The sequence below is a fragment of the Triturus cristatus genome, chromosome 7 (genome assembly GCF_964204655.1).
Source record: "Triturus cristatus chromosome 7, aTriCri1.1, whole genome shotgun sequence".
Classification (NCBI taxonomy): Eukaryota; Metazoa; Chordata; class Amphibia; order Caudata; family Salamandridae; genus Triturus; species Triturus cristatus.
The window spans coordinates 1,134,051,626-1,134,078,794 of NC_140590.1; the positions used below are offsets into that span (position 1 = coordinate 1,134,051,626).

The window sequence follows — 27,169 nt, forward strand, 5'->3', positions numbered from 1 at the left end:
AGATTTTGTGGCCGAGATAGAGTGACATTTCGCCACAGAGGATTTCGGCTTCGAAGGTTGTTTGCTGGTTTTCGGTGTCGAAGGTTTCAGCTCCAAAACGACTTTGTGCTTGGAACTGGAAGGTTTCGGCTCCAAAGGGGCTTTGGGACAACTCGGTCCCGAGCTAGAAGGCTGGGCAGTATGTTTCAGTGCCGAGCTGTGAGGCAGAGTATCAGAAACATCGTCTCGGTGCTGACCTTTGCCAGAAGGCAGAAGTGGTGCCGAAGCCTTAGATTTGTGAGGGATGGGTGGAGAGGGCAAGGGGTCTACTGTACTCACGTCACCCCGTAACTGCGGCACATTGTCGACGTCTATCTCCAGCTCTGAATCGGAGTCGGATACTTTGAAGGCCTGTTCTTTCTCGGCCGCTGTGGGCTTGGGGTCATCATGCTCGGAGTCTTCACCGAAGATATCCGGCTTGTTGTTGATATGCTGACGCTGCTTCTCCCGGCGTCGAACCCGACAGTCTCGGAGAGTTTTCTTGGATCGAAAAGAGTTGCACGTGTCGCAGTCTTCTTCTCTGTGATCTGGAGATAAGCAGAAGTTACACACCTGATGCAAGTCAGTACATGGGTACTTGGCGTGGCACCGAGGGCAGAACTGAAATGGAGTCTGGTCCATCGACAAAGAGCCGGACCGATGCGGTTAGGCCTGAAGACCGCCCGCAATACTTTCCATTCGTAAAAGGAGATTTTGTTGGCCGAACCGAAATGCAAAGAAGTGGGAAATGCATTGAAAACAATATCGTTGAGGGTAGAGTGGATTACACAACATGGGGAACCCGCGAAATGTTTTGAACCAGAGCGCAACAATGCACGTCCAAAACCAATGGCGGAAATAAACTATCTAACAATGGAGTTGATGACCATGCGCACTATCACCGAAAGGAGGAGTCACCGTAACTCGTGACTGGAAAGACTTCTTCGAAGACAAAAACAACTTGCAAACATCCGGACCCAACACTAGATGGCAGCAGTATGCAAAGCATGTGATCTACAGCTCGACTCGAACATGCCTCGAACACATAGTTTTTATAAATGTGTCATATATATATATATATATATATATATATATATATCTTTTCACCAAAATGCCCAGGGAGCTCAGGGAAGCACTCGACAGTTTGCCTGCCATCCGGCGTTCACAATCAGCTTGCCTGATACTTCTGCCAGCATTCTCTTTGCCTGACGCATTTCGCGGCTCTGCGCCGCTTTCTCAAAGGCAATTCTGCATACAAATGACGTAACGGACGCTTTCTGCAATTAAATACAAGGCATCTTTTAATTGGATAATGGCCCCTTGTGGGAGTCGCTCAATGCGTTCTAATTTGTTGCCTGATGGGACATGTGGTCCTTGAAGCGAAAAGTTCAATACCCTAAGTGGGTTCCAAACGTCATATTGTAAATTAAAAGCATTAGAAATCTCCTTAGTTGGTGCAGAGGTGTCATGGCAATATTCTTCTTCACATCGGCTCACTGTGCTGTCTGGCATGGATAGTTCCTTGCTTCAGCCTCTCTACATTACTAGATGGTGCATTCCCCCACGGCCAAGGCGCTGTGTCAATATTTTTTCACCAAAATGCCCAGGGAGCTCAGGGAAGCACTCAACAGTTTGCCTGCCATCCGGCGTTCACAATCAGCTTGCCTGATACTTCTGCCAGCATTCTCTTTGGCTGACGCGTTTCGCGGCTCTGCGCCGCTTTCTCAAAGGCAATTCTGCATACAAATGACGTAACGGACGCTTTCTGCAATTAAATACAAGGCATCTTTTAATTGGATAATGGCCCCTTGTGGGAGTCGCTCAGTGCGTTCTAATTTGTTGCCTGATGGGACATGTGGTCCTTGAAGCGAAAAGTTCAATACCCTAAGTGGGTTCCAAACGTCATATTGTAAATTAAAAGCATTAGAATATTAAATATTGACACGGCGCCTTGGCCGTGGGGGAATGCACCATCTCGTAATGTAGAGAGGCTGAAGCAAGGAACTATCCATGCCAGACAGCACAGTGAGCCGATGTGAAGAAGAATCTTGCCATGACACCTCTGCACCTACTAAGGAGATTTCTAATGCTTTTAATTTACAATATGACGTTTGGAACCCACTTAGGGTATTGAACTTTTCGCTTCAAGGACCACATGTCCCATCAGGCAACAAATTAGAACGCACTGAGCGACTCCCACAAGGGGCCATTATCCAATTAAAAGATGCATTGTATTTAATTGCAGAAAGCGTCCGTTACGTCATTTGTATGCAGAATTGCCTTTGAGAAAGCGGTGCAGAGCCGCGAAACGCGTCAGGCAAAGAGAATGCTGGCAGAAGTATCAGGCAAGCTGATTGTGAACGCCGGATAGCAGGCAAACTGTCGAGTGCTTCCCTGAGCTCCCTGGGCATTTTGGTGAAAAAATATTGACACGGCGCCTTGGCCGTGGGGGAATGAACCATCTTGTAATGTAGAGAGGCTGAAGAAAGGAACTATCCATGCCAGACAGCAGAGTGAGCCGATGTGAAGAAGAATCTTACCATGACACCTCTGCACCTATAAGGAGATTTCTAATGCTTTTAATTTACAATATGACGTTTGGAACCCACTTAGGGTATTATCCTTTTCGCTTCAAGGACCACATGTCCCATCAGGCAACAAATTAGAACGCACTGAGCGACTCCCACAAGGGGCCATTATCCAATTAAAAGATGCCTTGTATTTAATTGCAGAAAGCGTCCGTTACGTCATTTGTATGCAGAATTGCCTTTGAGAAAGCGGCGCAGAGCCGCGAAACGCGTCAGGCAAAGAGAATGCTGGCAGAAGTATCAGGCAAGCTGATTGTGAACGCCGGATGGCAGGCAAACTGTCGAGTGCTTCCCTGAGCTCCCTGGGCATTTTGGTGAAAAAATATTGACACAGCGCCTTGGCCGTGGAGGAATGCACCATCTCGTAATGTAGAGAGGCTGAAGCAAGGAACTATCCATGCCAGACAGCACAGTGAGCCGATGTGAAGAAGAATCTTGCCATGACACCTCTGCACCTACTAAGGAGATTTCTAATGCTTTTAATTTACAATATGACGTTTGGAACCCACTTAGGGTATTGAACTTTTCGCTTCAAGGACCACATGTCCCATCAGGCAACAAATTAGAACGCACTGAGCGAGTCCCACAAGGGGCCATTATCCAATTAAAAGATGCCTTGTATTTAATTGCAGAAAGCGTCCGTTACGTCATTTGTATGCAGAATTGCCTTTGAGAAAGCGGTGCAGAGCCGCGAAACGCGTCAGGCAAAGAGAATGCTGGCAGAAGTATCAGGCAAGCTGATTGTGAACGCCGGATGGCAGGCAAACTGTCGAGTGCTTCCCTGAGCTCCCTGGGCATTTTGGTGAAAAAATATTGACACGGCGCCTTGGCCGTGGGGGAATGCACCATCTTGTAATGTAGAGAGGCTGAAGAAAGGAACTATCCATGCCAGACAGCACAGTGAGCCGATGTGAAGAAGAATCTTACCATGACACCTCTGCACCTACTAAGGAGATTTCTAATGCTTTTAATTTACAATATGACGTTTGGAACCCACTTAGGGTATTATCCTTTTCGCTTCAAGGACCACATGTCCCATCAGGCAACAAATTAGAACGCACTGAGCGACTCCCACAAGGGGCCATTATCCAATTAAAAGATGCCTTGTATTTAATTGCAGAAAGCGTCCGTTACGTCATTTGTATGCAGAATTGCCTTTGAGAAAGCGGCGCAGAGCCGCGAAACGCGCCAGACAAAGAGAATGCTGGCAGAAGTATCAGGCAAGCTGATTGTGAACGCCGGATGGCAGGCAAGCTGTCGAGTGCTTCCCTGAGCTCCCTGGGCATTTTGGTGAAAAAATATTGACACGCGGCCTTGGCCGTGGGGGAATGCACCATCTCGTAATGTAGAGAGGCTGAAGCAAGGAACTATCCATGCCAGACAGCACAGTGAGCCGATGTGAAGAAGAATCTTGCCATGACACCTCTGCACCTACTAAGGAGATTTCTAATGCTTTTAATTTACAATATGACGTTTGGAACCCACTTAGGGTATTGAACTTTTCGCTTCAAGGACCACATGTCCCATCAGGCAACAAATTAGAACGCACTGAGCGACTCCCACAAGGGGCCATTATCCAATTAAAAGATGCCTTGTATTTAATTGCAGAAAGCGTCCGTTACGTCATTTGTATGCAGAATTGCCTTTGAGAAAGCGGCGCAGAGCCGCGAAACGCGTCAGGCAAAGAGAATGCTGGCAGAAGTATCAGGCAAGCTGATTGTGAACGCCGGATGGCAGGCAAACTGTCGAGTGCTTCCCTGAGCTCCCTGGGCATTTTGGTGAAAAAATATATCTATATATCTATATATATCCAACGCAATCCAGTTATTGTTCGTGAAAGAAAACTCACTGGTACCGTGGCCTCTGTTTAAAGACGTGCTTTATTCAACGAAAGTCCCTACGCGTTTCGGAGTTTCAATCACTCCTTGTTCACGGGCGGGGATTCAAAGTGCAAGTAATACTTTTAAAGTTACAGTGTCCCATTTCTGTTAATTTTAGTAAACATGGAAAACATACTGTCTGCCACAATGTTGCAATAAAGTTTTTGTTCAACATTATAGTTAAATATGTACAAACAAAGCAGAGGTTATAGTTCACTATTAAATGTTTATGCCAACATTCTATGTATTTGCTTGTTTCAATATTGTGAAAACAAATATATTATTTGAATACAATTGTATACCAATAATACCCAAGTGGGTATAATATATTGTATTATTAAACATACAAAACATAAACTCTTTTAAACTCAAGTGAGTTATAATCCTCATAGTGTGGTTTCTTCTTATACAAATAATCAGCCTAATACATCTGCTTTTCGGTATCTGCTTCAATCCTGCAACAAATCAAAATTTTATGTTAACCAAAAGGACTGCTGTGTGAAAACAAAAATTTGTAAAACCTTAAAAACCCTTAAAAACATATTTAGACGGTTGCAGTTTCTGGACAATTACTTTATCTTAAATGTATTGACATTTCCTCATCCTGGTTCAAACCTATAGGGCACATTTTAGTTTGAAACATAACCAAATGTAAATCTTCTTAAATTCTGTGTATTGGATTGTGTCCCCCAAAGGGAAAGGGGGGGCAATCGTACATTGGAGTTGAGGAAGATGGAATCTAAAATGATAATCAAGTATGACACCATGTGCCCTATAGGTTTGAACCAGGATGAGGAAATGTCAATACATTTAAGATAAAGTAATTGTCCAGAAACTGCAACCGTCTAAATATGTTTTTAAGGGTTTTTAAGGTTTTACAAATTTTGTTTTCACACAGCAGTCCTTTTGGTTAACATAAAATTTTGATTTGTTGCAGGATTGAAGCAGATAGAAAAGCAGATGTATTAGGCTGATTATATGTATAAGAAGAAACCACACTATGAGGATTATAACTCACTTGAGTTTAACCCCTTCAGCGCTCATGACGGAGCCACTCCGTCATGAGCCATGGGTGCCGTGTGCTCATGATGGAGTGGTTCCGTCATGCTGCGGCCGTTGGCCGCCGATCCTCCCACGCTGCGCTGATTCCCCGCCTGTGCGGGCGATTAGCGCAGTGGGCGGAGTCATGACGGAACCACTCCGTCATGAGCACAGCTCAACCGTGGCTCATGACGGAGTGGCTCCGTCATGAGCACAGCGCCACCCCGCTGCCCCCAAACCCCCCCCCAGCGCTGCGGCGCAATACCCGCCGCAGCGAAGGGGTTAAAAGAGTTTATGTTTTGTATGTTTAATAATACAATATATTATACCCACTTGGGTATTATTGGTATACAATTGTATTCAAATAATATATTTGTTTTCACAATATTGAAACAAGCAAATACATAGAATGTTGGCATAAACATTTAATAGTGAACTATAACCTCTGCTTTTTTTGTACATATTTAACTATAATGTTGAACAAAAACTTTATTGCAACATTGTGGCAGACAGTATGTTTTCCATGTTTACTAAAATTAACAGAAATGGGACACTGTAACTTTAAAAGTATTACTTGCACTTTGAATCCCCGCCTGTGAACAAGGAGTGATTGAAACTCCGAAACGCGTAGGGACTTTCGTTGAATAAAGCACGTCTTTAAACAGAGGCCACGGTACCAGTGAGTTTTCTTTCACGAACAATAACTGGATTGCGTTGGATATTTCGGGAGTGGCGTCCTGGCCGTGTTGCCCGCCGTTTAAGAGGCTTGGGTCTTGCCGAGTGGTACGTTGAAATATCTATCTATCTATCTATATATATATATATATATATATATATATATATATATATATATTCGATTTGCCAATATCTTTGGCGCCGTTTGACGAATCTTTGCGAAATTTCCAAAATATAATGGGGCGCTCCGGTCAGCTCCTGTCTTGAAGGTTTCGGGGTGATTCGTCAAGTGAGGATAGAGAAAAAAGGAGGGTCCCAAAGCACGTTTTCTCCATGTTAATGGAACAGGCTACAGGTCGAACTGCTGAACAGAATTACACCAAATTTGGCAAAAAGGTAGCTCTTGGTGCAGAAAGTGCCCCTTTTTAAAAATGTTGTAAATCTGTTCAGTAGTCGCTGAGCAATTTAAAAAATAAAAATATCAATATCTGAGCACTGAGGAGTCGCGACTCCTCCCGAGCACGAGCTGATTTCTGATTGGCTGCCAACACTCCAAACCAGGAATTGTTGGCAGCCATCTTGTGACTCGGTAACCGAGTCACAAGAATACAGTGGAAAAAAGGTTGAAAAACTAGAAAAGGGGGCAGGGTAGAAACACCCTGACCCCCTAGGCCTGTTCAGGGGGTCCTACAGGGACCCTCAGGGCCAAAAAAAGCATTTTTTCTTTTAAAACGGCCAGATTCGTGCTGAGTTCACAAATCCAGCTGAGAAAAAAAAAGAACCAAAGTGCGATCCCGGGGGCAATGTGTAAGTAATTTGTGGGGGGACTGCCACCTCCCCGGGTATCAATAATAAATGCGTGGGGGGGTCCCAGCCCCCCCACACTGCCCCGGGGACCGCCACCTCCCCAGGGCTTTTGTATAATAGGGGTGGGGGGGCCTTGCGGGCCCTGCCATGCCCCGAGGACCACCACCTCCACAAGCACCTCCCTGGGGCTTTGAAATGTAGGGAGGGGGGCTGTGCGGCCCCGCTCCTGGAGCCCTCGATAGCCCTGGGGACCGCCACCCCCCAGGTCCGGCTCCTGCAATGTCCCAGGGTGTCCAACATCATAGCAAACTCTGCTTTGGTTTTTGGACGCGAGAGCAGGAAACCTGCTCTTGCTTTCAAAAACCAAAGCGGAATTGCTTTTTCACAAGGGGAGCTGCATGTCAGTGGGGGCATTGGGGCTCCCCCCACGTTTCCCAATGGTGAGGCCAGGCCCCAGGGGATGGAGTCCCTGGGGCCAGAAGTAGCCCGGGAGTGGGGCCACAAGGCCCCCCTCCCCCGCCATAAAAATAACATTTAAAAAAACAAACCGAAAGGCTGGCCCTGGGGGATGGGGTCCCCGGGGCCATAATTGGCCTGAGGAGGGGGGCTACACGGCCCCCCCTTCCAAATAATTAAATAAATAATAATTCAAAAGACTGGCCATACCCTGGGGGATGGGGTCCCTGGGGCCGAAATTGGCCTCGAGAGGGGGGCACGCGGCCCCTTTCCATTTTTTTTTTAAATTATAAAAAAGGGGTTAGGCCCTGGGGGATGGGGTCCCCAGGGCCCAAAAATGGGAAAAGAAGGGGGGCCACACAGCCCCCCTTGTAAAGGTGACAACACTGATGACATCTCAAATGACATCACTGATTACATCATCCATGTAATAATCTGATGCACCTCCTCACACTCTAATATAATTGATATACCTACTCTAAAATACAGACTACCATTTTTGAAACCATAAAAACACCATTACCAGTTACTACATGCCCAGTCACTGATTCCTAGGTCTACACACACATCCACTCATTCACCCAACAGTCACTCACACATGCAGACAAAAGACTAGTCCTATTTTTATGTCTGGCCTGTCCCGGTTTTTGCTTCTCAAAATATGGTCACCCTCTGCTGCAACCTTAGGTGAGGCTTGGTGCAAGCCACAAAAGTCAGGCTCATTCACTGCCATTTGCAGAATGACAGTGGACGGCCCAAGCAGGCACAGCATGCGGTACACCTCCTCTCGCTCCAGGAGGCAATTCTTTTGAGCCGCACAAGTCTCTGGTGTGGATCGGAGGCTTTTGGCCCCTGCAGCAGTCCACAGCGGTCGGACAGAACTTGCAGGCGCCTGCGGCCAGTCTTTGCAGATTCAGATTGTGAGTTTCATTCTAGTGCTGTGCTGTGGATGGCTCAAAAGCTATGGAACAAAGAGGAACACTACGAACCCTAGATGTTTTAAATACATCTACAGAAAAACATAAATTGAAATGGGTAAAAAGAAAACATATTTTTCACAATGTTGCTGTAAACAAAACGAATTCATCCTTCATATTGGGGTGGAAGAGGAGAGGCAGAGGAGAGATGGAGAAGGGAAAGGACAGGGGCAAAAGGAGGTGAGAGACAGGAAGAGCGGCACTTGTCAGGGTGTGGACAAAGGGTGGGGGGGAGAAGGAAAGAAAGGGGGTCAAATAATTCTGAATAATGACATGCGGGCGAGAGGAAGAAAGGAGAATGGAAGAGACTTAGGAGAAGGTGAGGTAAGGAAAGACTGAGTGGAGAGTTTAGAATTAGGGGTTGGTATAGAAAAAGTGTAGGAAGGGAGAGAGAGAGATTACAAAGGGAGAAAGTGAACAGTGAATGATGAAGCAAAGGATGGACGAAGAAGATGATGTCAGAAGGTTTAATGTCAGTGAGAAGTGTGGATTAGGACCTCACATAAATTATTTAGTTCTCTGACGGCCAGCAGTCTACAGCGTGATTTAGAGGCTGGGTACCTAGAGGAAGTGCTGAATCTTCTGTTGAACCCATCAGTGGATTTTCCTTTATGAAAGGCTGGTACGGTGAAGTAAATACCACAAAGTGGGATTCTCCTCTGGTTTTAACACTTTTCCAAAAATATGTGAATTTTTCATGACCACCCAACTCGAAATCAGGCTCTTGGTCTGTCCACTACCAAAGGTAGAACAAGACACCCTCCCAGAATCACCTTTGGAAGAAGGGGGAACCCACAGCATTGACAAAGACAGCAATCCGTTAAAATTCTATGAGAAATTGTGGTGTTCTGGAAATGTCTAAGTGTGCTAAAACAGGAAGTTAGTGACTTCAGCCCAGCAATAACAAACACTGCAGAATATAACAATAGGTAAAGTACAGGACACAAAGGATTTCAAAGGATGAATGGAAAAGATCTGAGGGTGAGCTAGGGCCCAGGATCTAAGAGTGAGCAATGGATTCAGGGACCAGAGGGTGAGAAGACTTACTTATCTGAATGTATGCATCAAAAGACCTGTGTGAGAGCTGCAATGAAGTAGGTGTGTCCAGTCTTGTATAATGCAATTGGTCGTAGAACCTTTAAAAAGCTTAATTGTGTTTCGTGAAAATGTGGACCTCTTTTTTTGTGAGCCTGGGCCAATTTGTGGCCCCAATCCAACCCTGTCTAAGTTTACATTCACATCTGCAGTTGCTTATACACTATAAATAGAGCATGAGCCAACTCCATCCAGTTGGGCTGATGCACCTGGTCCACAAAAGTGCATGCAAAGTCTTACAGCACTCTTTGAGGACGACAGCTTCAATTTCCACTGAAGGAGGGTTAGTATGGAGACAGGAAAATGGTAACACTCCATGCCCTGGCCTCTGAGTTTTCAGTCAGTCAGAGATGGGCAATGCTCATAAACCAGAAATGCCACAATGAACAAGAAAGAAGACTACACCTGGACTATAGAATCAGCTTTCATTGCAAGAAACGGGGGTCCTCCTCTAACATAGCAGGACTAATTTGCATACAATAGAATTGATACACCATGCTTGTACTAATATGTACAGCAGCATGTTGCACAGCAAGGCAAAGTCTCATTCTAAGGCAGCTGGAGGGAGGTGCGGATATGTGATGTTGTGCGATATCTCCTACCATAGGGTCCACTTTTCATCTTGTATTACCAATGTCATTGTTTGTTATTTGTGGTTCATTAGCATCAACAGAACACAACTAATAACATTGCACTCACTGCCGAAAGAGGGGGTGACATAGAGCTAGACATTGCAACAGAGGACGTTTCCAGAAAGTCGAATAACTAGACAGAGACTATTCACTATACATACAGAACTTAATTTATTGAAAAAACATGTGCGGGAGGGACCCCAGGTGAACCCAGGAATTCGCACACGCTCACTCAACTATTCCACTCCACATTCAGGAACAGATGTTGGAATGTGAATTGGGAGAGAAGGAAATGAGGGGAAGTTTTTTACATTTGAATCTGTTTCTGAAAGTGGCTTGTAACAGATGTACATAAATTCTGTATGTATAACAGCAACACTTTTCTCCCCCATTACAGTACAATCACAAATAAGTTCACCATTTATGTAAAAAAGAAAGAACAAGAATGGTAACACGTAAAAACATTTAAAAAAAATCACACCATACAATATATTTTTCACGGACATTCACACATAAGCCGTTTCCTGTTCTTGAATTGCTTTTGTTTTTAGTTATGTTTTTATATCTTGAATTTATTTTTATAGTTTTTTGGTAGTTTTTTCATGTTGATGTGTTTCCCTCATTTTAAAAAATAGCTGACAGCATGCTCTGAACTACATTGCGACCCAGGGAGGTAAAGTAGAAAAAAACTGCTCACAACATTTCCACCAATCTCCCTTCCTGGGGCAAAGTTTAAGCCACTGGGAGGGAAACAATGGCATAAGCTTGACCTGGGCAAGGGGATGAGGCAACAAGGGGCTACACAATGCACAATAAATATTAACTGTTTTTGTACAAATTTTTGACACATCATTTTTCTTTAAATACTAAAGAATACCATACAATAAAACATGACGTCACATGAAGGTCCCTATATCATACTAGAGGAAGAACTGTGTTTCTTTTAGGAGAGACAGAAAGACGTTGGGGCCGTCTTAAAGGGGCGAGGAAGCTAGGAGTGCATTTGAAGACAGGGCATCTTGTGAGGCCCTTAGGGTTAGAGTGGTACTGGGTCATGTAGGAACGGAGGATACTCATGGACTCTCAGGAGGTCAATTGGAGGGAAGCGCTATAGGATGGTCCTTGTGGATAAAAGGGAGTGAAGCCGTAGTGTGCAGTAGGTGGTGGCGCCGGGAGAGTGATCTATTTCTTGGTTGTTTCTTGTGCTGCTCCTGCTGCTGGTGGAGGCGACTCCGCAGTCCGGCTTGAATGCCTTGTTACGCTTCTGGTTCATAGTCCTGATAATCCCCCTGAACCCAGGAGTGAGCGAGGCAAGGGAAGACATAAAAAAACAGCAGGTGAGTAGTGTTTTTAGTGCTGAGAAGCCACAGAACATTAAAGAGCATATAGGGTGTGTGATTTTAGAGTAGGCAGAAAATTAGCAGAATGGATAGGCCCAACGGGCCCTATCCAATGTAGCCTATGTTACCCAGGATATCTATGCTCAAGGAGGCCTCTGGTGTACTTATGTCTTCACTAAGTACTGGAGGGATAAATATTGTCTGTCTCTTGTATCCCTTCCTCTTTGCCTTCCACGCTGTATTGAATTGGGGTATTAGTTGAGGTTGGTATATGCCCACCTCAACTAATAACCACAATACTTAATAGGGTGAATTAATAAAGTTGCTAAATTAACCTGAGCTCATCCCTCTAGTAGCTATGGCACAGAGCAGACAGGCTTAACTTAAAGGCAAAGTGTAAAGTATTTATGCATTACCAACATAGAAGTAAAGTCAAAATGCAACACAAGCAGCATCCCAAACTAATTTAGAAATATTGAGTACATTTTAATAAATAAAATTACATCAAAATGGTAAAAATCCAATGGTAGAGCCAGAAATATGTATTTTTTTAAGTTTAAGGTTAAAAATAGCATCAAAAAGTATTAGGCGCCCACTGCGATCATCTGGTTGCACTTGACTGGTACCTAAGTGCATGTTATGGCCAAGTTCGATAGAGCACTGGTTCGATACAGAAACCAGGTTCTTCCCAGGTGGAGGCTTTACCTTCACTCTTAGTCTCTGAAATGGAAATTAAAAAACCCTTAGTGGAGCAATGCAGAAGGCGGTGACCAAAGAGGGCTCCCGACATCAGATAGCCACTGGACGAGGTACTGGTGAAGCTATTGACATTTGATGGGAAAGCTCAGAGTTTTAATTTTGCATCCAAGGAAGATCTCTTGCCGCCTGATATACTCAGATTCTTCTAGTGGGGCAAGGCTGCAGGATGTAGCTAAAAAGAGTTTAATGAAGCTGCTTACCTTTCCCACAAGGTCCGCTGGATCACATTTGCTGCTGCAGAAAAGCTCAAAGCGGGAGCAATCTGAATATTCCGCCCAGCAGCAACTCACCTTTGTTGGATTGGCTTTGTATTTTTTTTGTGCAAAAACTCAATAAAATCTGTTTAACAAAAAAGGAAAACACAGCCAAGAATCCCAGGACCTTGGGAAAGCAATTGGAGGTCAAGACTCACTCCAGCAGATGCCACCGACCGGGTCCAGAGCAGGTCCAGTTGGAATTGGTCAGCTGGGCAGTTGGAGGGAAGGCCCTCTATCTAGTCATGGAAAGACTGCATCGCCACCTAGATTCTGGAGATACGGTGGCTCTTATATTGCTTGATTTAGGCACAGCTTTCGACACGGTGTCTCACACCGTGTTAGTGAAAACCTTAAGATCATTGCAATTGTGGTTCAGCTCTCAATTGGCTTATTTCATTTCTTGCCAATCGGACCTTCCAAGTCTTTTCTCCAGCAGCCAGCTCTGATACGCATTCTTCACCTTATGGGATGCCTCAGGGCTCCCTTCTCAGCCCTCTATTATTTAATCTATATGTCAGACCTTTGGCTGATGTTGCGGAAGAAGCTGGGCAGTCCTTATTCTCTTACGCGGAACACACCCAGATTATCTTCTCTCTTTTAGTTGAGATGGCGGCTGACACTTCCTCCCTCCAATTGGGCTTGGGTAAAATTGCCTCGTGGATGCAGGCTAATTACCTCAAGCTCAACGGAGAGAAGACCGAGGTCTTGGTTTTGGGGAAAAAACAAGGTTCTCTGGGGCCCCCAGCCCTGGCCTAGTGAGATGGGTGCTCTTCCTCAGCCCTCCCGCCAAGTTGGTAACTTGGGTGTCATGTCATCATCGATGATTCATTTACTATGCAACATCAAGCTATTAAGGTAGCTGCTACATGTTTTACCATCTTGAAATGGCTAAAAAAGATTACTTGGATGCTGCCGGAGCATACCCAGAGAATCGTAGTCCAGGCGCTTGTCACCTCTAGACTGGGCTACGGTAACATTCTTCATCTGGGGACCAATAAGATGGCCTGGGCGGTAAATTCCGTTCTGCTTGCGGAATTTGGGTAGTTTTGCGTTCCGCGGAGACCGCGGAAATGCCAAAAATTCCGTGATCTGCGGCTTCGCGGAATTTTTTTGCTTGTTCGCGCTTACAAAATGCGTGTTTGCAAGATATTTCCCCCTGAGCACGCAAACAGCTTTTGCGAACAGGGAAAAAGCATCGCGAACGGAGATTTTTTACCGGTTTGCGGAGCTTTGCGGAGCTTTGCGTAGCGCGACTATGCAAATTCCGCCCACCCCTACCAATAAGGAGGTGACTCGTAGGCTGCAGATGGTTCAGAACTCTGCCGCAAGATTGCTTTGCCGGGTGCCTAGAGCTATCTCTGTTTACGGTCACCTGCGTGACCTTAACTGGCTCAGGGTGGAAAACCGAATTAAGTTCAAAGCCCTGAGCTATATGTTCAAAATCAAAACAGGTGTCTGCAGTCCTTGGTTTATCCCTATGTGTCTTCTCGTTGCCTTCGCTCATCCACTCAAGTGAAATTTTTGGTGCCCAGAGTCAGACTATCCCGGATGGGCGGTCGATCGTTCGCCTATCTTGGTTCCTCCTTATGGAACTCCCTCCCTGTATCAATTCGGAATGAAACTGTGTATGTCCAATTCCGCAAATCCTTAAAAACGTGTCTTTTTAACCAATAATTTTATCCCTCTGTTAAAGAAACCCACTGCTGACTCTACTGTCCTTGCAAATTACCGACCGATTTCCCTTTTGCTGTCTTCTCAAAAATCCTTGAAAGACACATTCATTTCCATCTTTCCCAGTTCATTGAGACTAATAAAATCCTCCACCCTTCTCAATCTGGGTTCAGAGCCGGTTTCTCTACCGAAACCACTCTGCTAGGGGTTACAGAGAGGCTACGCCTTCACCTGGATCCCGGAGACACCGTCGCGCTCATATTGTTAGACCTGAGAGCGGCGTGTGACACTATTTCCCACCCCATATTAGTCAACACACTGAGGTCTTTTGGCATCTGTGGCTCAGCCCTGGACTGGATTGTCTCCTTCTTGGATGATCGTACCTTTCAGATTTTCTCCGTCATTGATAGTTCTAACATCTATTCATCACCCTATGGGGTACCCCAAGGCTCCATACTAAGCCCTATGCTTTTTAATTTGTACGTCAGGCCTTTAGCTGACATTGCCGAACAGGCCGGTCTGACCCTTTTTACTTATGCTGATGACTCTCAGATAATTTTCTCACTCTCACATACTGACTCTGGCTCCACATCCTGTCTTCAGATGGGTCTCAGGCAAATTGCAACATGGATGAGCCAGAACTATCTGAAGTTAAACGGCGATAAAACCGAGGTCTTAATCCTTGGTAAGGAGAAAGATCTTTGGGGCCCACTTCATTGGTCTGTCGAGATGGGTGCTCTTCCGCGGCCTTCCAGCCATGTCCGTAACCTGGGCATCTATATCGATGACTCCTTGACTATGCATCATCAAGCAGCCAAGGTCACAGCCATTTGTTTCACCATTTTAAAATGGGTTAGGAAGATCCTTTGGATGCTCCCTAATGCGACCCAGAAAACAGTGGTCCACGCCCTTATCACCTCATGGCTGGACTACGGGAATGTCCTCTTTCTGGGTGCAAATAAGGCTGTGACCCATAGACTGCAGCTGGCACAGAACTCTGCAGCAAGCCTTCTTTGCAGAGACCCCAGACCCACTCCTATCTCTGGCTACCTCCGGGACCTACACTGGCTCAGAGTGGAAAATCGTATAAAATTCAAAGCGCTGAGCTACATGTTTAAGATCAAATGGGGCTCAGCACCTCGATATCTACACTCTCTTCTTTGCCCATATGTCCCCACTCGCCATCTTCGCTCCACCACCCTTGAAAAAATGTTGGTGCCCAGGTTCAAACTTGCCAGGATGGGTGGCAGATCCTCTTTGTTTCTTGGCCCGACCCTTTGGAATACCCTCCCTCTCGCTATTCGCAAAGAAACCATCTACACCTGTTTCCGCAGATCTTTAAAAACCTGGTTATTCAACAAATAACCTCTTCTCTACACTTTTCTTTTGCATCTAGTTCTGTCCAGGCACCGGGAAATCCTTTTTGGGTAGCTGTTGCGCCCTACAAAATCAATAAATAAATAAATAATCATTAAGCTGGTATCTGTTCCTTGTTCTGGTTGGCGCCGGGAAACCTTTTTTGGGTAGCTGTTGTTTCTTATAAATTAAATTATTATTAATAATAATAATATCTTGAACGGCAGGGGAGGCCTTATGACCCTTGTAGTCCACTTCTTTTTCCTGGGTACATGAAGAAGAGCAGGCCCAATCTTCTAGGTGCTTCTCGGGTCTCAGATAGATTTTGATTAGATTTTGAATTTATAGAGCGTGACATTTACCCAAAGTCATCAAGGCACTCCTCTTTTGATCTTGCACAGGACCAGCAGTGTAATGAGGAGGGTACTGTGGGTGCTACATTTATGCCTGACACCAGCCTGTGGCTGGGGCTGACTCCTTGTCCCTCTCGAAACAACAGGGTAAAAGTTGCCTGGGGTAACTGTACCCACTATTGCAGCACTTCCTTTGTGCCCTACAGCAAAACATCCCATATTGCCCCTCACCAAATCCAAAACAGTGAAAACCTTCTTCCCCTAAGCACAGCCTTTGTGCCCACCTCAGAGGTGTGGCCAGGGAAAGGAGCGAGCCCTCCTCTGTGGTCACTATAAACCAGTTCTGGGGGCACTCCTCTCCCACTGGAATTGGTGCCTGCATGACTGTGTGAACAAAGAAGGGCCAAGCCCAGGTGTCAGCTAACATTTGTCTATGGTGGGGGGCTCTATAAAGTTAACCTAGTTCCTGGGCATAGCCCAAATTGTCAACCTGCCATAGGAACAGAAACACCTTACCACACATGTTGCAATTTTATCAAATATTCTTTTATAATGATAAGTCACTAATAATGTGTTCCCCATGTTTACCCTTTCACCTGTCCTTCTGCTCCCCTGCCTTTCCCTTAGAGTTGGTTTCTGCCAACATTCCAATGACAGTGGGACTGACAGTTAAGCTTTGTTGTGAGAGAGATTCTCTGAACAGCTGTTGTGGCTGAGAGGCTGTCGCAGTACCTAAGAATAAAGTTCCTTTTTGGCTTCAAAGGGAGTGTTTTGTACCTTGTAATATTGTCGACGAGGGTGGGGAAAAAATCAAATGAGTTTCCACCCAGAAAGACAATTGAGGATGAAAAAGGGAGAGAATTAAGTGTTTCAGCTGCGGAAACTACAACCCTCTTGCTAATAACCCCAGTTGCCCTGCATGCTCTATTGTATGTAGAAAATGTAATAAGAGAGGCAGTATTCCAGATTGTATAAAAATGTGAAGAAAGAAAAGAAAAATGAACATATGGTTGAAGAAGGGGGGGAAGTAGCAAACAAATATGTGTTACAGGTTGTGTATAAGGCAGCTGATACGTAGGGCAATTACCCAATATGTGATATAGCCTTAGATGGTGTTAAATTTAAAGTTTTTGATGATTCGTGTTCATCATACACACTAAATGATTATGACATTTTTCAAGAGCAATTTAAAGGAAGGAGTATGATGAGTTCCCTGAGTTGTTTAGTGAAGAGTTAGGCCATTAAAAAATGTTCCAGCATAAAATTACATTAAAAGACAATGCAGTACCAGTGGTACACAAAGTTAGACCGATGCCCCATTTGATGTGTGATCCTCTTCAGGAAAAGTTAAATAAATTGGTAATACAGGGTATCATTGAACCTACTGAAAGTTCTTTATGGTTTGCGCTGATTGTGGCCACCCAAAAATCAGGAGGGAGAGGGGTTGTGCCTTTGCGTTGCTTTCCGGGACCTAAATGCAAACATTTGGGGGGACAACTTCCCACTTCCCGAATAAATGAGATGATCAGGGTAATTAGGGAAACTAAACACTTTAGTGTTATTGACCTCTCCTCCGCATCCCATCAAATAGAACTGCACCCAGAGTCTAAATCTCTGGCTTCATTTATAATGCCTTTTTGGGGCATTTAGATACTGCAGAATGCTGTTTGATCTTGCGTCGGCGGCTGCGATATTCCAAAGAGTTAAGCAGTAGATATTAGTGGGGATAAAAAATGTGCTATGCTTCCATATGAAATACTGATTTATTGGGCCTCAGAAGACCATCATAAAAAAAGAAGTTTTACTGGCAAAGGAAGCTGGTAAAGGAAGCTGGCTTAACCATTAAGAGAGACAAATGTCAAATTGGCGTAGAATTCGTATCCTATTTGGTTCAAACAATCTCAAAACATGGTAGCAAACCCAAGTTGGATTTGTTAAAGGCTGTGAAAGAGGCACATCCTTCTATGAACAAAGAAGAATTAAAATCCTTTTTAGGATTAGTAGAAAATATGACAAAGTTTGTGTAAAACTTTGAAGATCTCACTGCACTATTGAGAGGCCTATTAAAAAAGGGGTACCAGTTCAATTGGGATTTGGAGTGCCAAAATTCTTTTGAATTTACTGAAAAAGCCATTATTGATGCACCATATTTAGGGAACTTTGACACAAATGTAAAACTGTTTCAACCACCAATGCAAGTGGAAAAGGTATTGGTCATCTCTGACACAAGTTGTGGAGGATAATGAGAAACTTGTGCCTTTGGCCTGTAGGGCATTAAAAGTTGCTGAATGCTACTATTCTATGGTGGAGCGTGAGGCCTGATCATGTGCCCATTTCACATTTTTCTTATAAGGATATCCGGGCTGTACAACAAGAGTTAAGCATAAATAATAACAAAGTCATAGCAGCGGATAGATTAGCGCCCCTTCCCCCAAAGACCTGTGGGACAAAATAGCTGAATAAGCCCATGAGGACCAATTAAATAGGAGCCTTACAAAATCGAAGGTTAGAGCCATGTACTGGTTTCTTAGGATGGATAATATTGTAGAAGAGAAGGTCAAGGAATGCATCATATGTGCCATGAGGAATAAAACCAAGAAACACAGAAGTGCACCAGTTTCCGTAGTGAGTGTTCGTCTAAACCTTTGGGATAAACTTGGCCAAGATATTGTTGGTCCTTTAAAAGTATCCATGTGGATGTAAAGTACTCACGAACGTTGAAGTGAAGTATGCAAGTACTTTATTGATTCATTCACCAACACGGACTCCAGGAAGGTCTGGAGCGAGACGTACGTACAAACGGCTGCGTGATCAGCTGTCAGCTGTCAACTGTCAACGGACAGTTGTCAGCTGATGACCTCACAGCAGGTACGGAGTCCCAACAGGGACAACAGATAGCGTAGCAATAAAGGGTGTCCGCCCAGGCACACACTAATGTAATCACAACAGTGGATTGAAAAGTTTATGTTGGTACTAGTAGACTACCACTCAAATTGGATTATGAACAAGGTGGTTATAAAACTTTTAACTGATGTGTTTATGACAGAACGAGTGCCAAGCACTTTAACAGATAATGGTGTGCAATACTTCAAATGAAATGCAGGAATTTTTAGAAAACATGTCCAGGCAATCGAGTTAGTGGAATGGGTTAATCGAATGATTAAAAATGCATTCAACTGGCACACATGTCAGAGAGAGCTGCAGACAAGGCCTTACAAAAAATGCCATGGCTTCAGCTCTCCATCCGTCATCTCCTTGTGTTTGCTTTGGTCTTACCACACAACATCACATTTGATCACTAATATTTCACAAAACGGTATCAAGAGATGTTTAAAAAAAGATATGACAAGAATATGAAACCAACAGAGGTAATTGGAAGGTGGGTGATTGAGTGGTGGTTAAACTGCCTGATTCTCGCTAAAAGGGTGGCGGAAAATGTTCTAAACCAGTGAAAGTGGTGGAGGTGAGGAAAAATGTGGTGACTCTAGAGGATGGCAGGACATGAAATATGGACAGCTTAACACCTTGCCATCATTCCCAGGATATTGCAGGTCCTATTGAGAAATCCCCGGAGGTGTTGAATTCCAATGCACATTACCACAGTAATTTGGCTTATTCTGTTCTTGTTTGGCACAAAGATTAATTTTTCAATAAGTATATGAAGGGGATAGTTATAAACAATGTTATTGGTATCCCAGTGTTTTATGCATATACATGGTCAAAATCACTTTATAGTTTATGTTTGATACAATGAGTATGTCTTCCATCAATTATAGGAGGGAGAAGTGTTGTAATTGTATCAAGAAGTATTCTTTTGTAATGATAAATTCCTTATTATGTGATCTCCATGTATATCTTTTCACATGTCCCTCTGCTTCCCTGCCTTTCCCTTAGAGTTGGTATCTGCCAATATTCCAATGACAGTTGGAAAGACAGGCTTTGGTGTGAGAGAGATTCTTTGAACAGCTGATGAGGCTGAGAGGCTTTTGCAGTATCTAAGAATAAAGTTCCTTTATTGTTTTAATGTGAGTGTTTTGTACTTGGTAATTCACCCAAGGCCTTTGTCCTTCTCTGAGAGCAGTTTTCACACCTCATCATGGGAGCTATTTGGCTGCCAGGTGACAAATGGAGCGCATGCAAATAGGCCCTCCAGAGACTTTAGGAAGGAAAAAGGTAACTTTCTAAAAATACCTTTTCCAATATTATTAAAAATCTGACTTCACCAGTGAATTTGAATAATGAAATTTGCAGCTGTTCCCAAGACGGTGTTAACTTTATTACATTGAATATTGCATATTAATGCATCCCATGGAACAACCAGCCTTGCTACAGTGGAAATAGTATTTGGAGAGTTTTCGTTGTAAGGACATGTGTAACATTAAATTTCTACATGTCCTACCGTTAAATACCATGGACCCTGCATTATGTGCACTGATGCCAAATTAGGGGTGCCAATAATATGCAAAAGGAAGGTTTAGGCCTGTCATAAAGGCTTATTTTAACAGACTGCATTAGCTGTTGAAAACTGCACAGCCAGGCTCCACACGAGAGTCCTACAGCTATGTTTGCACTGTCACTGCAGTGGGTGGCACAATGGGATTCTGCAGTCCACCAGGGTAATTTAACTTATAGGGTTTGAGTACACTTTGTACCATGTACTAGGGACTTATGGGTAAGTTAAATATGCCAACTGGGGTTATACCAATTTCATAATGTTTAAACGGAACACAGGCACTTTACCACTAGTTAGCAGAGGTAAAGTGCACAGAGCTAAAAAAGCTGGGGGTACATCATGTAAAAGATGGTCAGTTCCCACATGGACCCCACCCTGCAGAATGGGAGAGAGCTACCCCATCCCCCCCCCCATGGAAGTTATCATCGCTTAGGTGGAAAGCCTTGCACAGATGATCAGCATTGCTGTAGACAGTCCCTGGTCAATGTTCCACTGTGAAGCTCATACTCTGGGAAGGTGGACCACCTCAACAGTTTACAAATTTCACTCCTTATTTACATCAGTCATCTCTGCGGTCTGTTTGAACACGGAAATAAGTCCAAAAAGGGATGGTCTTAGTTTCTTCAGAGCCCAGACCGGTGCAAATGCCTCCTTCTCATTTGCACTCCACTTTGCTCCCTCTGTAGGAGCCACCTGCTGATGAAGATTACAGACCGGTTTGGAGCCTCATCATCCAGCTATGAAAGAACAGTCCAATACCGTGCTCTGAATCATCTGTCTGCACAGGGAAATATTTAGAGTCATGTGCCTTGAGTATTGGTACTGAACACCTGGCTTCCTTCAGGGTGTCAATTGCCTTTTGGCACACCTCTGCCCAGATCACCTTCTTTAGTTACTTCATGGAAGTTATCTCAGTCGGGGGGCAACAATGGTACCATGCCCCTTGATAAATCTCCTGTAATACCCAGAAAGACCTAAAAAGGCCCTCACTTGGGCCTATGCTATGAGAGGTTCCCAGGCAATAATGGTCTATATTTTGAGCTAGAGAGGTTATACATGGACTTTAACAACTTATGAACCCCAGGTACACTCCAGAGCCCAGTCTTATCTGACACTTACTGGCCTTGATAGTCAGGCCTGCCTGTTATTGGGCCTGAAGCACTTCTGGCATGTGGTACAGGTGGTTGTCACAGCTGGAAATGAAGACAGCAATTTCATCTTGGTAGTCGGCACGGAAGTTCTCCAACACTGCCAAATCTGGTTTAACCAACCTTTGGAAGGTGGTAGGGGCATTCTTCAACCCAAAGGGCATAACCTTGAGCTGCAAGTACCCCTTTTGTGTGGCAATTGCTGACCTTATCCTGGCCACCTCAGTTAGGGCAATCGTCCAATACCCTGCTGTCAAATCAAAGGTCCTACGACTTTGGCAGCCCAAAAACCTGTCAATGAGCTTCTCAGTTCTGGGTATAGGATGAGCATCAGACATTGCAACTAAATTGAGGCCCCTGTAAACCACACAGAACCGCAGTTTTAGAGTGCTACCTGGTGGGGCAGACTTAGATACCAGCACCCACGGGCTGGACCAAGCATTGCAGGTGGACTCATTCACCCTCAGATCCAGCATCTTGGAAACATCCTCTTTAATGCTGCCTTTCACTGTGTCAGATAGCCTGTAAATCTTCATGTTTTATAGGCATGATGTCCCCTATATCAGTATAATGTGTGCATCAATTGGTGGACCCTGAGATAAGTGATTAAAGAGAGAAGAACCTCCTAACTAGTGACAGTCTCCCTCTACTGCTCTTATGTCCATGTGGGGGAGAGGATGACTCCCTTCATTGATCCATCTTGCTATTAGAAAGACAGGAGGTATGAGAGGGGTTCACTCTCTTCCTCCTCAGCACCATCTTTCACCATAAGCATTGTTACCTCAGATCTCTCAAAGTGTGGTTTGAGTCTGTTTACATGCAGGACCATTACGGGGTTCCTTGATGCCATGAGGTCCACAGGTAGGTGACCTTACCCTTCCTCTCTTTGACATCCTAGGGCCGTTTCTGCCGGTCCTGGAGGGTTTTGGTGCTCCATGGTCTGTATGACCCACACCTTCTGGCCAGATTGGTATTACACCAGAGTGGTCTTCTGGTTGTACCATGCTTTATCATCTTCTGTCTGGCCTCGAGATTTTCTGGGCCATCTTTCATGTAATACCCCATCTAGGCTCTGAGGGCTTGCATGTAACTGAAAACAACTTGACAAGGGCTTCTAGGTAGCTTGCACCCCCCCCCCCCTCCCCATTACAAGACTCAGAGGTCCTCTTACAGGGTACTCAAACAGAAGGTCAAAGGGTTGAAGCCCACTCCCTTCTGTGGTACTTCCCTGTAGGTAAGCAGCAGACATGGTAATAGGACGTCCTACATACATCCCATGGGCTTTGACAGGCCCATAATCATCACTTTCAGGGGCTTGTTAAACCTTTCGACAAGCCCACTGGTCTGGGGTTTATTTGCTGTGAAGAACCTGTAGGTAACATGATCTTCATTTAGACTGACAAGAAGTTGGTGCCTCTGTCAGAAATTACCTCTTTGGGGAAACCCACTTAGGTAAAGATTCTCATCAGTGCCCTGGCCACCACAAGCATAGCCAGTGTCCTAAGGAGTATTGTTTCAGGGTTCTGTGGGGCATGATTACCCAAGACCAGCTTTAACCTGCTTTTTTTAGGCTGTCTTGGGGTCCAGAGGCCTATCAATGTCTACCCCTACCCTCTCAAAGGGTGTTCACACCATGGGGAACAGTTGCATGGGAGCCTTATGCTTCACTCCTGACTTATCACTGGCGAGCTAAGTAACACTGGACCTACAGAATGCTTCTGCCTTGGTCCTCACCTGTGGTCCATAGAAGTGGGTGACCAGATGGTCAAACATTTTGTCCTGCAGGAAGGCCCAATATCACTGGGGATGGGAGGCACCAACACTCTGACTGACCCAGGCTTAGTGACCTTAGGCTCACTATACTGTAGACCATTCCCCAAATAAATGTGTTGATCACCAGGGGTGTTGCTATTTTTCTGGACATTTTCCTTCTGCCATATGCCCTCAAGAGTGAAGAACTCCCCTTGCACCTGTCAGAGCCTTGCCTGAGATGGTTCTCCTTAAGCCCGCAATCCACCGTACTCATGCAGATCTCCCAGGTAAGAAATATCTTCCCCTGTAGGTACCGGGGCCTCCTCCTCATAGACTGTGGGAAAATCCAGGGCTAGCTTTCCATGCCCTTGTCCCTCCTCTTTTGGGGATGCACCTGTGCCACTGTTTCAGGCTCCAGGTCATATTGACTCCCCTGTTAGGCTGCTATGGACCGTGTGGTCATCAGCACCCACTCAGGCAATCCTAACATCTCAAGATAGGACCTGAGCTTAATCTCCTTCCACATGGTATGCTACAGGTCATTCCACAGCAGACAATCTATAGGCATAGCTGGATTTAAAGCTGTTCTCAGAGAACCACAGACCTCGAAGGACTTACAAGTAACTTAAATATGCCGATTATGAATATACCAATTTCATCATGTTAGAAGAGGGGGAAAAGCACCTTACCACTGCTTAGCAGAGATAAACTGCACAGAGTTCTACAGCCAGCAAATACAGGCAACACCAAGAATCTGGTGGTACACCACACAAAAGATGGCCACTACCTACACACACATTTCCAGAACTTATTCTGCTTCAATCTGAACAGTGGATATTACGAAAAACTGCAAACAATATGCATGTAAAAATGTCAGAGAGCAAGGAAATAGGAATTATAAAGTATTTTAAAGAAAAGTAAAAGAAAGCCAAGAAAAAGACAGACTAACAGCCTCATTCCATGTTATGCACAAAGAGACCAAGAATTGGGAAAGTCAATAGGTCTGGTCTTGGCAAGCTGGTGTGATGGTCAATTGTATGTATTTATTTCCCAGCATATTCCGCAAATCTAAGGCAAACAATAAAAAAATGAAAACATGTTACCTAACTGTGGTGGTCATATTGTTGCCATTAAAGTTTACTTTTAAAAAACACAACCACTTATACTATTTTAATAGAACAGTATAGGCACTTACGAGCAAGCAGTTGTACTAATAACAGGTGTAGAAAAACTTTCAGTTTTCTGGCACATTGCAAGAAAATGAGATTTTTACGGACACAAAAAGGGTATAATTGGCTTAGAATAAATGTGACATAAAGACAGGATTTAAAATGGGCACTAAAGAAGAACATAGGATACTGTATGGATAGAAAATGCATTGGCAAACTTAAGTATTGATCCAAGTACCCTGGCACAGAATTGCTGTTCTTCTTAGATGGATATACACATGTGATCAAGAAAAATGCTGTCACAGTGCAAGGGAGCGAAGAGCTTAAGGGGCTGATCTAATTCCCCATGCTGCATGCTGCAGTGGGTCTGAGCGAAGTGTGAATAACACTGGAACACACTGATGGACAAAGGGTGCTGACACAAAGCCCATCTTTGTATGTATATATGTATGTATTTGTATTCATGACTGTCCTGTAACATGAGGCAACCACATGAGCCATCTCTTTGCCAGACCTTAAAATCGTGCGCAAGCAGTTTTTATGCCCACTTTTTTCACTCGGTGGCCATTAAGAAGTGAGCACACATACTAGTGTGGGAAACTTCCTGTAGGGTAGGTCCTACCTTTAGATAATGCTGGATGGAAAACGGTGGCCAAGCGATATCGTGTAAAACAGTTGCAATAAACATTTCTGATGTTTTATTTCCACTATACACCAAAAAAATAGTAAACTGGCTCAACAAACAACCCAATACCACGCACAAAGAGTATTTCCACTGGGGTATTTTAGAACTTAGAATGAGTCTATAATTAGGGTCAGGTCCAGCTGCAACTGCTGTGTACAAGGACACGCTAAATGGAGCTAGTGATCTCTTCCTGCCGTCAATATATTTATTGCCATTATTCGCGGAGGATGGACTGATACCGCATCTTCTGAATCATGCACAATGTGCAACCTGAATTTGGACGACTTATTTATAGCTGTTTCACCTATCATAGTGAACATGCTACTTTTCGTATGGACCTGAAGACCCGGAGGTGGACACGTTTTTTCTAATCTGTGATTCATGCATCATTAATTTGAGCCTTCATGGACGTTCCACGAATTGACTGACTTTTTTTTATAGTACTTTATAGCTCATTACTGCCCTGATGAATCCCTATTCTGGGTGAAACTCGTTGGCTGCATTTGCTTTGCATCACACAACTATTAAAAGAAGCATTAACTTAATTGAAGAGTCCCGAAAGATTTGTTTTTCTAGTATTTGTGCATTTTATGTTTTTGTTGCCTCTCTGTGCTTTTTTCCTGTATTTCAATTGTGGGCTTCGTTGACAGTGGACCTAGGAGGTGGGCAACAGTGACTCTTTGTATCTACACTCAGTGTACAGTCAGGTAGTGCGGTGTTAATAATCCCTTGCTGCCATTTCGTGTTTTTCCAATATATTTATGGACATAACAAAAAATTGAAACAACGTTTCCTGACCACTTAGAAGCCCTCACATGGACTTGGCGTGTATCATCTCACCGGTGCCATTGCAAAAGGGGCTTAACTGTGTGCAATTCAGTTTTGACCCCTCTAACAAACATTTCGGGTGGGCTGTGTTTCCTTTCGGAAGTGAATTGAGGCAGGAGTTTGAACTAGACTGATCTTTTGAGTGGGGCCAAAAATGATTGAGATTCTGTTCCCTCTCTGCAACAGCACCCACGAGCCAGTAAAAGATGGACTGGAATTCTGCCCAGAGGATATCTATACGAGTGGATGAGACTGATTTTGAAAATCCATTGTGGTGACATTTTTACATATTTCGAAACATTCTGAAACAGTGAAACTTCTTAAATCTAGCTCAAATAATCTCTAAAAAACTATTTCATAAAGTGCAGCACCCATAACAGCTGAAATCAGTTTGTGATATTTCAGAGCAGCTTGAAAGACATCCTTTCAGATTCTATGCTAGACATAGGTAATGTTTTCATAAGAACTTAGAGCGCAGCGAATAGCAGTGCAATCCGCATAAGACATACTTTTGTGCACTTCTTTCCCTCTTGCCTCTCCTTTATGTCTCTCTACTGTTGTGAGGTTCATCATCAGGCTCCAGCAAGCAGGTGGCACAGTTTAGCAACAAATCAGCGACATCCACCAGCAAATCAAGAAGAAACAATTCCGCCGGAAGTGTGAACAGTGAGTCCACCTGACATCCGTCCTAATGCCTGGTGGCAGGCTGAGTGCGTGGGGGAGATAAACAGGCGAGTTGAAGACAATAAAGGACCAGGAAGCGATCACAAGAGATTCCAGTTAAAAAAATGGATTTCCACTTGGATCTGAGATTTGAGATGAAAATTTGAATTGCGGTGCATCATCAATGGTATTTTATTGTATGTCACATCTCCTAATTTTAACAAACATATTAAAATGTAAGAAATAGATCAGGATAATCCTGAAAAAAAATAAAAGGTAACCTCAATTCTTAGAAAAATTCTTCCCACATTTACGGTTGTATGTCGAAATATCGAGTACACAAATGCTATCTACCACAATTATCTTAGCCAGAATATCCACTAACAGAATATCGTGAACGTAAGAGGTAAGTACAGATTTACAAATCTTAACTCCGCATTTATGTACCTTGAAGACATCTAGATCTTTATCTATATATGTATATTGGTTAAAAATATACATCAAGATACAAAAATGTTGAGCTAGGAACAGTACATTTATTATTTTTTAAATTATTTTTTATTGTT

General features: G+C 44.1%; 1 protein-coding gene across 2 annotated transcripts in view; it reads right to left on the bottom strand.

Moving 5' to 3' along the window:
- Positions 1-10,316: 10,316 nt before the first annotated feature.
- Positions 10,317-27,169, bottom strand: part of SNCB (synuclein beta) — a 71,534-nt gene continuing 54,681 nt past the window's right edge. For both annotated transcript variants that reach the window (XM_085618298.1, XM_085618297.1), the window contains exon 6: positions 10,317-11,458. In XM_085618298.1, coding sequence (XP_085474424.1) covers positions 11,426-11,458 — 33 coding nt within the window. In that variant the 3' untranslated portion in view covers positions 10,317-11,425. The remainder of the gene's footprint in view (positions 11,459-27,169) is intronic.